The sequence below is a fragment of the Ornithodoros turicata genome, chromosome 8 (assembly GCF_037126465.1).
Source record: "Ornithodoros turicata isolate Travis chromosome 8, ASM3712646v1, whole genome shotgun sequence".
Classification (NCBI taxonomy): domain Eukaryota; kingdom Metazoa; phylum Arthropoda; class Arachnida; order Ixodida; family Argasidae; genus Ornithodoros; species Ornithodoros turicata.
This window is the reverse complement of record NC_088208.1, coordinates 32,878,377-32,891,919: the sequence shown is the minus strand read 5'-3', so window position 1 is coordinate 32,891,919 and position 13,543 is coordinate 32,878,377. Positions and strand designations below refer to the sequence as shown.

The window sequence follows — 13,543 nt, the reverse complement described above, 5'->3', positions numbered from 1 at the left end:
CTATATAACCTAAACAATTAAGCTCAGACGTATGCTACTGTGTAACAGGAGAAAGTAATGCACACATATGAAATGAGGCCAGAAGCTTATCTAGTCAGTGTTTCTCTACTTTTTTTTTTTTGCCCATGGAGCCCTTGACTATTGGTGAGGAGGCTCGAGGGACTGTTTCACAAAGATTCCTTCAATGGATTACAAGCTAGTGGTGCATCAATGGAACATTCCAGAAAGTAGCCATGCATTCACATAAGGGACCAACTTGCATTCCAGTTCCAGAGCAAGACCTTTTTCTTATCGAATGTGCAACCAACGACCTTTATCATGTAGTCTAGCACGAGATTTCTCTGTCATGCAATCACAGATACATGCGACAAGAAAATGGCGTTGCTGTCGAACCGAAACGTGAATCACTCCTCTGCATGTGTACGCCCTCCCGTACATGCAGCGTTTTGTTCGACCAGCTTCATATCTCGTTGCTAGGTGCTCGAATCCTGTCAGAAGCCCATAGCTCATCTGTTGCACATAAGTGCAACTGGTGCTGTACGTTTTCGAAGAAGATACCTTGCCGATCGAAAGGTTACCAAGAAATTGTCGCAGGGGGAGAACTCATTGAGGGGTTGTGCAGAGGTCCACCAGAATCAAAGTTTCGGACCACGGAGCCACATCGTAGCGTAACAGCTACAAAGCTGAGCTGTATAATTTTATTACTGACAATTGATTGAAATCAACACAAAACCCTAGATCATGATGCATTCACAAGTTCACCGTCCTCCTCTAACGCGAGTCCTGGTCCACAGATGTCTTTCAGCAGAAGGAAGTCCCGTACACGCACAGGCACATCAAGAAAAGAGATTTTCGCGCTCAAGTTCTGCTTCAAATGTCGCCTCAAGACAATGCGACAAAAGCTGCAGAGGGACATTGGATTTCTCTTAACGAAAGCAAGCCATCTCTCTATGTTGTCTGACTGAAGAGATCCCGCGAGACGTTCAGGAACAGTGCATGAAAGTGGAGTCCGTTGCATGTCATAGCCTGCGTAAAAAATCATTTGTACTAGAGATAAGTTCTTTGACCGCTTGGCGAGCCACATATTGTCAATATCACAGCTGTACACGTTGCCACTGTTGACATCACTTCCCTCACGTATCAGCTCCTCAGCAAAGAGAACTTTATTGGTGAGTAAAGCCCTGAAAAGCGGAGTGTCTCCCTTGGTGAAGCTTTCACAGTTCATTTCACACCCGTAGCTGAGAAGGACGTTAAGTATCGTGCGGAACATGCTGAGGTTCTCCTCCTGCAGCTCAAGAACCACTTCGTGAAGCAGAGACAATCCAGATAATCCATTTGTAATGTTCACGTCACCACCTAGAGAGAAAGAGGACTGTTAGAGCGATCAGCACTCCAGGCCACATTATAGTTGTAAACTCAGCAATATGCAGGAGGCACTTACCACTTCTGAAGAACTCTTGTAGCATCTCCGGGTGTTTATTACGTATGGCCAGGTGCATGGGGGTGTTCCCAAGTGCGTCCCGAACATTGACAGAGGCACCGCGTTCCAAGAGGAGGCTAGCCAACGAGGTCACACCGTGTGCTACGGCGTAGTGCAGCAAGTGTTGTCCGTGCGGGACTTTGGCCCCTGCGTCCAGGAGCAGTCTTACGAGGGCGACGTCTCGCCTCCATACAGCTTCTGATAACGGTGTGTAACCTGAAACGGCGCACAATTTTTTTTTTCTAATTTCCGTAACGTATACCACTTCCTTATTTTTTGGTGTCCTGATGCATACCATGAATTTCCTCTATGTTTGCATTGGCATGGTAGTCCAGCAGCACCTTGACAACTTCGGCATGGCCCCTACTGACCGCGACCAGCAGGGGTGTCCTTTCAGAAGCATCCGGGACGTCTACCATTGCCCCGTGCTGAAGCAGCTTCTTCACGATGCCCGTGTAGCCACGACTGGCTGCAATGTGCAGTGTCGAGGACTTGTCACTATAGCAGAAATGATAGGTTTGACAACAGCAAAGGAAAGTGGGTGACAAGAAGTACTGACCTGTTCTTACTATTCACTCTGCTGCCAGCCTTAAGAAGCATAACTGCTACTTCTTCGTGCCCTCGAGTCACAGCTAGGTGCAGCGGGGTCACATTATCACTGTCGGAGACGTTCACCCTACACCCTGAAATGGTTAAGAGATTGTATGCGGCACTTGCTACATTTTGGCATGCTGCGAGTCAGTGCAGCCCGTATGGGTAACACACAAATATGTTGTTGAATGACTCTCGATAAATATCCGTTTCCATGGCAATGTGGTAGGTCACTGCTGAACGGAGGAAGACCATGTCAGGAAATTTGTAATTCTTGGAAGAATCTTCTAAATGAAATGAATAATGATACAGAATTCAGTTGGGCCGAAGCTGCGCTGGCTGTGATACACCGGACACAGATAACGTTGTGAATTAGAGTAAATGGAGATGTTGAGCAACACATGTGCCGCAATGGCACAACTCATCATTGAGATGTTCATTATTGTGCTGAGTTGCAAGTCATCATAACCATTGAACGCAAAAAGCCAATAATGTCTGTTCTCCGTTCAGGTTCCCATAATGTTACCATGTAAACCTTGGTCTCCTCTTCTCTTTCAGAGCAACTACAAATAGGGTGCATGGAAAGAAGACGAGAGAGAGAGAGAGAAAGGACTAACACAGAGGAGAGGTCCAGCATACATTTCATCCACACTTTGTGCAAGAGGGAAATCCAATGCGTACATTAGCCAGCTAATCTGTTTGGTAAGTGTCCAAGCCATACTACGTTTAATATAGGGATTATACTTAGGTTGGTATGTAAGTACCATAGGTACTTTGGACATAATGATGACAGTGATGTCACAGATGTAAATTTAAACAAATGAGAGTGGCATAAGTTTCCTTTCATAGAAATAGGTTGTGACTTTAGCTCCTATGTCGTCTCGTTTTGCTAAGCGAACTTTAAAAAATGAAGACGTATCGACACAAAATCCACAGTGTGATCTCCGAGAGATCTTCAAGCGATCTTTCGAGAGATAAGTCACATCTGGGGTTGCCACCTTTCGGAGTAAAAAATACCGGCTGAGGAGAGGAGGAAAGGGAAAGTGGGTGAGGGACGTTCTAGCTGGCTCGACACAACCACCAACAGCTTTGCACAACCACTGTTCTTGTACCCTCCGAACACAAGACGTAATGAATAACAATGATAATAATAATAACAATGAATAATAATAATAATGAATAACTAAGGAAACGACTGGTGACTGCGGAGTTTGGTCTGTGCTCCAGATTTATTCAAGCTGTAGTGGAATGTTGAAGGAAAACCCCAGTAAAAGCCCTTACGAAAGGTCTCGAGCCACAAATACCGGCAAGAGGCTGCCGGTATCCACTTCCTACCGGCAACCGGCAGAGGAAGCAAATAACCGGCCGTACCGGTATAATACCGGCCTGGTGGCCACCCTAGTCACATCCCGCAGTCACGAATTTGGGGTAACACATATTCAGACCCGAGTAATTACCTGCTTTTAGTAGCAAATCCAGAATATCGGTTCGGCCTAAATCTGCGGCGTAATGGACGGGCATTCGGTCGTAGAAATCCGGCAAGTTGACGTCGGTCTTACGACAGTGGGGTGCCAAACGGCGTAAGGACTGGAACAAGCCAAGCCCCATCTGGTTGTGGGAGACGTCATCTCGCGGCAGGAATATGCAACTATCCGACGCTCGGGGAGGTTGGCACGATGTTCCCTGCTGAGGAATTAAAAAGTAGTCCGCTAAACTGCACCAGGACGCCTTGTGTCTGAACATCAGCGTACCTGGGTATCATTTGGTCGAAGAAACGCATCCAATGTTTCCTCAAGTGCATATTTCTGCTCACTGGTGACCGCATACTGGGCGTCATCTGGTGGGGATAACTCCTCGGCACTTAAAAGTAGTCTCAGAACTTCGATGTTTCCAATTTTAACAGCTTGGCCTAGGAGAGTGAATCCAGACTGAACAAGTGTGTTCACTCGAACTCCTGCAAAATATGGAAATGGAATGAAAAGGACACAATGCCATTGAAAACGTGTGGTGACCACACAGGAAGGTGTTGCTAAAGATTAGGGGGCTTGGTCATTGTTACAGTTACGTTGTAAAAGCTTTACGTAATCATCGCCGACGTGTGCCTGAATTCGATATACGGAAGCCCCCCCCCCTTTTGGGGGGTGCAACATAAAAGAAGGGAGGGGCGTGTCGCTAAATATTTAGGGGGCGTGGGGGGCTAGATAAATCGTTTGTGCCCACTGCGACGTACCCTAAGCTGCTGACGTGAATGCAAAGCTATGCGGTTACAGTAAAAGGTCCGAAGGTACACTTGCTCAGCCGGTACGCCTTATTGCGGTACATGTGGACGCATATGCAACTACTGTTGTTAAGAGCGTGCCGCACATCAGCGAGGAACAACCAGCAGATTCCTTTTGCAGCGACAGCCAAGCTACCTTTGGGTGCGCCACCAGTCCCATGGCCAAATAGAAATGAATGAGCGTGTGCGCACCTTTCTGAAGCAAGGCTTTAATATTTTCAACGTCACTGCGGTTGACTGCTTCATACATAAATTCTCCCAACTCAGAAGTCATGCCGCAGTGTTTCGATCCGATGACGGTAGACTGGAACGGTTTCCTCCATGCGTGCCGAAATGTTGGTTTCGGTCTTCGAGTGCAGTGGACACCTGCCAGGGCAGGTGATACGAGGGTATCATGACACACACATCCTTCTAACGATAAATAAAATTTTCCATTACGGAGTGCAAGCGTGCGCGTACTCGAACAATTTCATCACCGCGAAATTCTGCCATATAAACAAATCATGAGCGACCAGTGTTGCCTGCCGGTATTCACACATCTGCTGCTTCTGCTCCCTGCGTGGCTTGTTGTTTCGCCAGTCATCATCGCCGTCTGCACGCTACCATAGTACTCATAATGATTGCCTCTTTTATGATAGCCTTATGAACGTAACGGAGTCTGTTTCGTTTTCATTACCGCATCCATTACTGACCCATATATTTGTTTCTGTTTCTGTTACCACCATTGTTGTTTTCGTTTACTTCACGTTTTCTGTTTCGGTGCCGCATCCCCCCCCCTCCCTTTGTTCTTGTTGTTTTCCTTCTCTGTTTAGTAATTTTTGAGATCTTGGCAAAACCTAATACATCTTAAACACTTATTCAAAATTATAGGACGAACCGTATCCGTTGTACTGTACCTTGCAATACCCGAATTATTACCGTAACCTATTTTCGTTTCCGTCTCGGTTTCAGGTATTCTGAGTGGGCGATATGCGTCTCTGTTTCTGTTACCTGCTAGTATTTCCGGTACAATACCGGTTCCGTTACCTTTCCTTGTCCAAAGGTACCGCGCCTTACCCATTTCGGGTCGACGTATTACTCACGCAGATGGTGCAACTTTGCCGAACATCCCTGCGGCTACCATTGCAATGAGAAACGCCCAATGGAGGCTGCTGAGAGAAGCTCGCATGTGTTATGTTGTGGGTAGTTCTGCGGGCTTACCTAAATTTCAGAACAAGAGGGACAGCACAACCCTCCCTTCCTCATCGCCTTTCCCTTCGCGTCCACATGAAGGGGCACAAGAGCCTGCTGCCGCAGTCGACCTTCTTCAACCAGTAACCCGTGTCGTGTCTTTTTAGATAGTGAACGGTCGATCGTCCAGATGTGTTACGTTAGTGATCCGATTACTGCTGCTGTCCATATAGTTTCACTGTAAGTCCGCGTTGGGCTTTCTTTAGCACCTGCAAACCTGGAAGCAGAGGCGGATCCAACATTTTTTTCTGAGGGGTGTTCCTGCCTTGGATAGCACGCTGCTATACTGTCAGGGTCAATTGAAACTCTACGTAACGACAGAAATTGAAGGGGAGGGTCAGGACATCCGGACCCCCCTCCCCCCTCTATATAGATCCATCCCTGCCTGGAAGATGAACTCCTTCGAGGTGCATCAACGAAAGCTCAGGGACCTATGATTGCAGGTGTCCATAGGGCATCTACCGTACTGAGGCCTTCATCTAAAACCACGTCTCAGGTCCGTCGTATACCTCTGCACGATCAAGAGCACAGAACATGGGAAACTACAGGAAAGACATATGCGTGCCGCCGAAAAAAAAATGCAAGAACGACAAATAGTTCATCATAATTTATTCGTCTCTTAAGCATGTTGGATGAAATATGTTCATAAGACTCACGTGCCTGCCTTGCAGTGCGGGACCGTGGTTGTTGACCGTTATTGCGGATCGACCAATAGACCTCTACCCGAGAAACGTCATCATGACGTTGGCAGACAGAGAGACAACGAAACCGGAAAGGGAGGGCTGGGTTCCACGAATGGGCACTTGCTCGCTGCCTCCTATTGAAAGGAAAGTGGGACCGAAGGTCGCGTTCCTTTCAGGGACCATCGTGATCCCCTCAGGGCCGAGGCTTTCGGGCGCGACCTTGTCCGCTCCTAGCTTCGAGCGTAGTTCCACTCTACCAAATTGGTGGCGCTATGTCGAACACTGTGACGTCATTTGTTTACATACATGCAGGGCGAGGTCTATTGGCGTTTCTTTATTTATTGGAGAGGGTGTCAGTACGCGTCCTGAACCGACTTCAGGGACAGCTGCGCACACATACCACTCATAAGAGTACGGTTTCTCTCTGTAAGATATCTATATGCTCCCGTTCCAGCACATGTCTTTGGTATCTTCCCCATTGGCGGTTGTAATCATCGTAGAAATACATTCAGATGTTTGGAACGTGAGAAGAGGAGCTCTGCGCAGGCTACAGATATATGTAATTATTATTTGACATATTCTTTATGGGGCGTGAAGATCATGCGTCTTCCTCATGCTCCATCAGACTGAAGCTGACGCGTGTAACGGACGGACGGTTCTTTGTGACGGTGTGGAGATGACTACGCAATAGGAGCGCAGGGTAGCTGCTCCTAATCGAGATACGTGAGATGTGAGCTATAATTTCAAATTACTCCGCTATACAGCACACCTTAGGTATTGCAGCTTCCCTGCTTCTTTGAAATACAAAGATAACCAGCAACTTCAGTGCTCTGTATCACATTAAGTTTCTTTCGCTAAGATATACTTCGCGCTTATCTGTATACAACTGCATATCAGTAAGCTTAGTGAACCGCTACTTCAACACATCCGAAAGTCGCTTGCGAACACACGTGAAAAGAATGGTACGAGGGCATACGAATCACTCCATAAATATATATTACATAATTTCCCACTCTATTTACAATAATGTACACATATTTTCCAAAAATAATTAACATTGTTTGTGCGTGCAGCTGGGCTATTTGCTCTTAAGTAGATAAACAATATGACATACGGCACCAGTGGCATGTGTTGGACGACACATCATATTGTTGCGCCACAACGAACAGCAACAAGCACTGGTTCCAATAGCAGGACTTGCCCAAACAGTCCCGTTTGCATCGTGTCTTTTCCATTGATGAAAACATTCCATCTTTGATCCTTCCGACTCACTCGACTGAGACCTCTAGTCAGTCGCGCCGCCAGCGCGGCCCGCTAGATGCGTCGCCTATACAGAAGGGGATGCCACAATGTTCCACCGTGAAGAATCCACCGTTTAAAATCCCAGATGTTCAAAATCCCAGATTTCTAAATTAAAGCTTTAATATGAAGAATGGCGGGATGATAGTGTTGAATAATACATATTACTGATAAACGTCGCAGTATTGCGTGATTTTGACGTCAGTATGGAAGTCAGTGTAGTGAATAAAAACCAGGTTTTTGGCGACCGTTAGGCTTAGCATGGCGGTCACATCAGAGCAGCAAAAATTATTAGACTTTGGTTAGGTTAGGTTAGGTTAGGTTAGTTTTCATAGGTTAGGTTAGTTTAGGTGTTCTTTTACAGTTCACCACGCCGTTGGGAGGGCTCCCAACAGTTTGGCACGCACGCAACGCTACGCTAGCCCCGTTTGGGATTTTGAGCATATGGGATCCTAAACGGTGGCTTCTTAACGGTGGCAATTCGGGACACCCCCATCCAGAAAGAGTAGGATGCAACAGGAATGCGGCAGACACGAGCACTTTGCCACCGTGCCTGCATACCAGCCTCCCACTGAAATCGACCTTTTTCGTAGGCGACACAGCCAGTTGCCGACACTTGCGGAGCCTCCCGGGACTTCAGACAAGTGTGTCGCAAACAGTACTTACGAGCAGGCGTCGTTACGAGGCATTATACCCGTTATACAATCGAGCCATTTCGTCCTGGCATCAGCAGTTGCGCTTACATTCACTGAGAAGCAGTCGTAAAGCGAGCCGTTTGTGGGCAGAACCAGGTAACGATATACGGTTGAGTGATGCGGTTGAGCCATGGCCTATGGCGGCAGAACGACTGTAAGCAGTTAGCCTTCGCACTTGCGTCACAAACCTTCGGGTTTGCGGAGAGCCATAAACTAGAGACTTTTTTTTTTGGTCCACGGCATATAAACTTGTTATTATTATTATAATAATAATAATAATTATTATTATTGGAAGAATATTAGAAAAAAAAATTTCGAAAAGTATGGGGACAGCGAGTAGACAAACGCACCATGGCTCTGTCTCATGCAGGCCGGTGACATGCGCATTGGAGAACATTACGCGCGGACTCTGCTTTTTGTCTTGTGTCTGCACTGTCGGGTGATAACGGCGACATAGCATTGTGGTTTTCGTGGGTGTAGAAAGCGTGGAAACGTACATAACCTGGTCGCTAGATCTCCTGTGCGATCGCGTGCTTCGGATAAAATCGACTTCGTGTTTGAGTCGACTCTACGGATATTGATCGATTCACGACTAACATGGTCGAGACAACCGACTGCTTCCAAATACATGTAAGCGCAATGCCGATCGCACGCTGACACGTTAGTGCAAATGCAGTGACACTAGATAAGCGCTGTTCGTAGGTCTGTAGTTCATGCCAAGCCAACACAGCCACGTGTGAAGCATCAAGGCGAATCGTCGCTTTGTGGACAACGGGTTTCAACATCAACGTTCTCTGCTGTGAGACACCGATCGTGGATGTAGCTATTCGAGTCGTTCTGAGCACAATCCCACAGTACCAGGCTGCGCCCATACTGTGCCTGCCCATTGGTTGCGTGGTCACTTGTCACCGGATTTTTTCCTTGGTTCCAACTTTCTGTACAGGCATTGTACATTGCACCTCTCTTTGGTTATCTAGCACTCTCATACTTGACCAGGGCAGCGTCATAATGTGTTCAGTAGCGCCATGACAATTGGTATAACAAACGCACCGGTATAGCTACCCCCACTAGAAAGAGTTCGTCCACTGCCCTGAGCATTGACATCGTTGAGTTCGACAGCTGTCGTAAAGACCGACAGCGAAAGAACGCTAAGAAGTCTTGGGCTTCGTGCTCTGATCAGTGAGTCGAGCTTCTGGGCTTCCTTCTGACAGGCGGACACCTGCAGACGTGTTGGATACTTGGTGACCGGCACAACAAGGACGATGATGTTGGATTTGAGGTCGAGGTAGCCGAACAGATCACATTCCGAAGTGTAGATTCGCTCCCGGAGACGGTTGAGGATTTCCCGGAGCATCATGGGACTCTCTGTCTTCGCAGCTGCTATAGCATAGGTGGCCAGCTTCTCATTGTAGCCAACTTGTAAAGCAGTTCCTGTTGATTGTTGGAAAAAGAAGACATAGAGCAGGCGGTGGTTGTATTGCAGTTATACGCGTCACAGTGCAACTTTAAAGCGGACACATGCGGTCTAGTTAACGTTCGCTTCCGGATAGAGTTGGCTGCACCATCGCACATTTTTGTGTGTTCGTTTTGCTTTTCTCCGGCACCAGCTTGCGGGACATGCTAGCAAACGACAAAGCCATTATTTTCATTCGCAGGGATCTGGAAAACTGCAGTAAGCTTGCTGAATTTGTTGATTGCAATCGATTCCCCGACTGTTATTGTAGAGAATTACATCATTTTTGCACAGGTATCGCGGGCGGGCGGGCGTGCTGGGAGACGCGAGTTTGTTGCATCTCCCATAGACTCCCATGTATTGAAAATTTGACAAACTTTAATTCGCCAAAAATCACTGGATCGCGTTAGGCCATCAAAAAATATGTCATTCCCTAGATAAACTCGCGGGGAACACGCCTGGACCTGTTTCGTGTAGAAATTTAGCTAAGTTTTCAAGAACCCTAGGAACAAAAATTCCACATAGGCATTCTTAAGAAGCGAGTCCGCCTTAACCCTGTACTTACCACAGATAGGACAGCAGACGCCCATGAGTGTCGTGTGGACGCATGCTTTTGAAGGCAGCGCAGGACACCGGACATCGCTGCAGCTGCCTTTTCTCGGTTTTCCATCTGACGCCTCTGCATAACAACAAGACTTTCAGAACACTGCGTATTTCAAGAAACTTTCCGCAGCGTACCTTGTACGGACACGGTCATGCAAGGACCATGGTAGTCGACGAGAACTCGTTGAGCCTTGGCCGCACAGGCGCTTGTGTAGGTCTCGCCGTCGATTCCACAGACTTCACCGAGTTGCCGGCAGTGAGACTGAAAATACGACGTCATTCCAACGCATGAGCAACACGCGTTGTACGATCTGACCGTTAGAGTTCGTCACAATCTACACGGTCTGTAGGATCAGCTTGAGGCTTGTACTGACTGCACGTACCTCGCAACTCCCAGTGTACGCCAGTGACTTCCCTTCTTTCAACATCGCGCACAGGTTATAGTGTTCTTCCTGCTCAGTGTCGCAGACCGTTTCACGAGGCTCTTGAAGACAGTCCACATCAGTGTTCACTGCAAACCGAACGGCACCAAATGAAAAATCGGGAAAGGCAACCTGTTCCTTTCATCCTTCGCATGATTGCCCATTTATGATATCTTGTCGTAGGAGACTGAAGCACGTACCACAACGATATTGTTTGCAGCTGTCATCATTATGTACCAGGCAGATCTTTCTTACCGGGACGCACCTGCACACGATGTCGCAAGTTATAAACAACGTCAGCAAATCTACTCTTCATGAACAAACACAGCCTTCCTCATGAAAGGTGTAAGGATACAAAAGTGCACTGCGCGGGAAGTTGATGTATTTGAAGGATTTTATCGAAAAGCGTTGTTTTGATGAGCTCCCACGTGGAAGAGGCTTCGATATACCTTTGATTATGTGGGCAAGGATCATCCGCACAAGGATCAGTGTAGAAGCAGGCACCTATGCTGTAATGAGCGGCTGTCAGTCCTGCACACCTGCGGAACATCACATTTTAGTACACCTTTCCCGGAGCACGCACTATGTGACCTGCTTTGGCACCTACCTTGCAAGACACACGTTGGGGTACGTTTTGCCGTTGGAACCGCACACTGCGTAGTATTCCTTTGGACATTTGCAAGGAAGACCTGCAATAATGGCGGTGTTCGACAGTGTAAATTTAGGGATAGACACGATAGGGATCTTTCTTGTATTACCGGCGGGCAAGACTCCATTGGCACTGTATTCTAAGGAACATGGGCCGCCAGTGCAAGTTACTTTCCCGGAATCGCAGAAACAGTCGCTGCAGTCGATGGGGAACCTTGTGTTGTGCGCTGAAATGAGATCCATCTTGTTAGCTTTTAAGAGTGTTACAGCGGACTGAAAAATAATATTTATTTTCTTTCGTATCATAAGTCGACATCGCTCAGAGACTCAGTATGCAAAAGACGAACGCCGTCGGTGGACATCACATGCATTTTCGAAAGAAGTTTGTAGTTTCGGATTCTCCGAGAGTAGACGACGTCATCGAGGCCTCTGGCGTCTGCCTTAGCAACAGCGCACGCTCCGGTTTCCGCTCCACGTCGGAAGACTACCGGCAGCAGTGGTGAATGGGGAGCAGAGGTCAGCACCCTTGACCGCTACTCACTCATCACTCATGCTCGCTCACTCACTCACTCACTCACTCACCCACCCACCCCCGCTCAGCTCTTTGTTTGCTTACTGCTCATGAGTGAATTTTGCGCGTGTTCATCTCCTCGTTTGCTCATTCATACTCGCAAGTGAATTTTGCTGATGCTCATATTCTCGTTTGCTCACCCATGCTCTCCCATCTCCTGCACAGCTTCCCGTTTTGCTCACTCACTTCCTACTCAGCTCTCCGCTCGCTCAGTCATGCTCACTCACTTCTCGCTCAGCTCTTCGTTTGCTCACTCATGCTCGTGAGTGAATTTTGCTCAAGCTCACAGCCGCGTTTGCTCATTCATGCTCGCAAGTGAATTTTGGTGATGCTCATATTCTCGTTTGCTCATTCATGCTCGCAAGTGAATTTTGCCGATGCTCATATTCTCGTTTGCTCACCCATGCTGGCTTATCTCCTACACAGCTCCTCGTTTTGCTAACTCATGCTCACTCGCTCCCTCCTCAGCTCTCTCTTTTGCTCACTCATATCGCGCTCAGCTCACCATTTGTTCAGTTGGTCAGTTCGTTCGCCACATTGAGCATGAGTGAGCATAAGTGAAGGAGTTTTGCCGAGGTATGGTGAGGAGACAGAGACCAGCATTCGAGAAGCAATGCTGCAAGACGTGTGACAGAGTATAAAATGTTGGCACACTATATGACGTCATACTTCTCGAAACTAGAAATTAATTATATGATACTTCCGCGTGGCATAAACAAACAACATTTGTGGAGAACACAATGGGAGGATTTATCCAAAGGTGGCACTTTAAAGGACGCTTGGACGCCAGTTGGACATACGTACCATACTTTCTCCCAGCTATCCAGCAAGGTTCATCACTTCCCGTGCACTGTTGTGAGGTGCAGTCCTCGAGTGAACCGGAACTTGAACAGCGGCACACAGCGTAACACTTGGAATCGTGAGACAGAGTCGGAATCCGGACGAAGGTTCCGACGGGAACCACCGTCTTCGAACGCTCCCCCACTGGGCACCCTATAGTAAGAAATATGCGCCGTTATTCCTGCTGCACTACATGTAAAGTTTTACACTTCTATAGTGACATACGTATCAAACATAGTGTTATCAGCGCTTGTAAGCGCGAACGAGGAAAGGGACAGGAGGTCGAGCTGAATCCTCAACCAATGTATACTTCTTGCGTACCCCCTTCCCCTTGGTATACGTGCCTGTAAGTTCTTGTTGTCGTATAAAACACGAATGACGAACGCCAATTCCAGGGCCAGAGAGTTTTAGTGAATCGTTTTCATTCAAACGGTTCGATTGGCTGTCTGCGATACCGTTCGCGAACAGTTTGAGCAAAAACGATTCACTGTGAACGAGGTTTAGTGAATCGTGAGAGAGGCGGAACCCGAGACGGGGAAGGAGAGAGACGACACAACAAGAATGTTGTGTGTCGTCTCTCTCCTTCCCCGTCTCGGGTTCCGCCTCTCTCATCATGCACCAGCTTGTCAGCGCCCTGTCACTTCTTTAGTGAATCGTCTTCCCTCAAACGGTTCGCGAACGGGTTTTGCCACGAACCAATTAGATGATTACGTTCTGAGTGACTTCCCCTTCTCATTGACCATTCGCGAA

General features: G+C 47.6%; 2 protein-coding genes across 3 annotated transcripts in view; both read right to left on the bottom strand.

Moving 5' to 3' along the window:
* Positions 1-657: 657 nt before the first annotated feature.
* On the bottom strand, positions 658-4,888 carry LOC135366153 (serine/threonine-protein phosphatase 6 regulatory ankyrin repeat subunit B-like). Its single transcript, XM_064598809.1, has 7 exons — positions 4,542-4,888; positions 3,823-4,025; positions 3,529-3,757; positions 2,040-2,163; positions 1,776-1,978; positions 1,442-1,696; positions 658-1,356 (listed from the first exon to the last, which is right to left on the bottom strand). Exons 1-7 carry the CDS (start codon positions 4,621-4,623, stop codon positions 740-742), a joined length of 1,713 nt encoding a protein of 570 aa, XP_064454879.1. The 5' UTR covers positions 4,624-4,888; the 3' UTR covers positions 658-739.
* Positions 4,889-6,171: 1,283 nt separating this feature from the next.
* The window catches only part of LOC135367032 (reversion-inducing cysteine-rich protein with Kazal motifs-like), a 50,834-nt gene continuing 43,462 nt past the window's right edge, over positions 6,172-13,543 (bottom strand). For both annotated transcript variants that reach the window (XM_064600094.1, XM_064600095.1), the window contains exons 14-22: positions 12,758-12,946; positions 11,493-11,609; positions 11,342-11,423; positions 11,184-11,273; positions 10,935-10,999; positions 10,696-10,823; positions 10,448-10,574; positions 10,275-10,388; positions 6,172-9,687 (exon numbers count right to left, since the gene is read on the bottom strand). In XM_064600094.1, the coding sequence (XP_064456164.1) occupies positions 9,260-9,687; positions 10,275-10,388; positions 10,448-10,574; positions 10,696-10,823; positions 10,935-10,999; positions 11,184-11,273; positions 11,342-11,423; positions 11,493-11,609; positions 12,758-12,946 (1,340 nt within the window). In that variant the 3' untranslated portion in view covers positions 6,172-9,259. The remainder of the gene's footprint in view (positions 9,688-10,274; positions 10,389-10,447; positions 10,575-10,695; positions 10,824-10,934; positions 11,000-11,183; positions 11,274-11,341; positions 11,424-11,492; positions 11,610-12,757; positions 12,947-13,543) is intronic.

What these genes read in the sequence shown, in the direction of transcription:
- LOC135366153 (XM_064598809.1), bottom strand. Translation starts at nt 4,623, where the DNA reads ATGACTTCTGAGTTGGGAGAATTTATGTATGAAGCAGTCAACCGCAGT. An exon ending in AAACATAGAGGAAATTCATG is followed by an intron (nt 1,697 to 1,775) that starts GTATGCATCAGG and finishes GCGCCGTTTCAG; the next exon opens with GTTACACACCGTTATCAGAA. An exon ending in ACAAGAGTTCTTCAGAAGTG is followed by an intron (nt 1,357 to 1,441) that starts GTAAGTGCCTCC and finishes CTTTCTCTCTAG; the next exon opens with GTGGTGACGTGAACATTACA.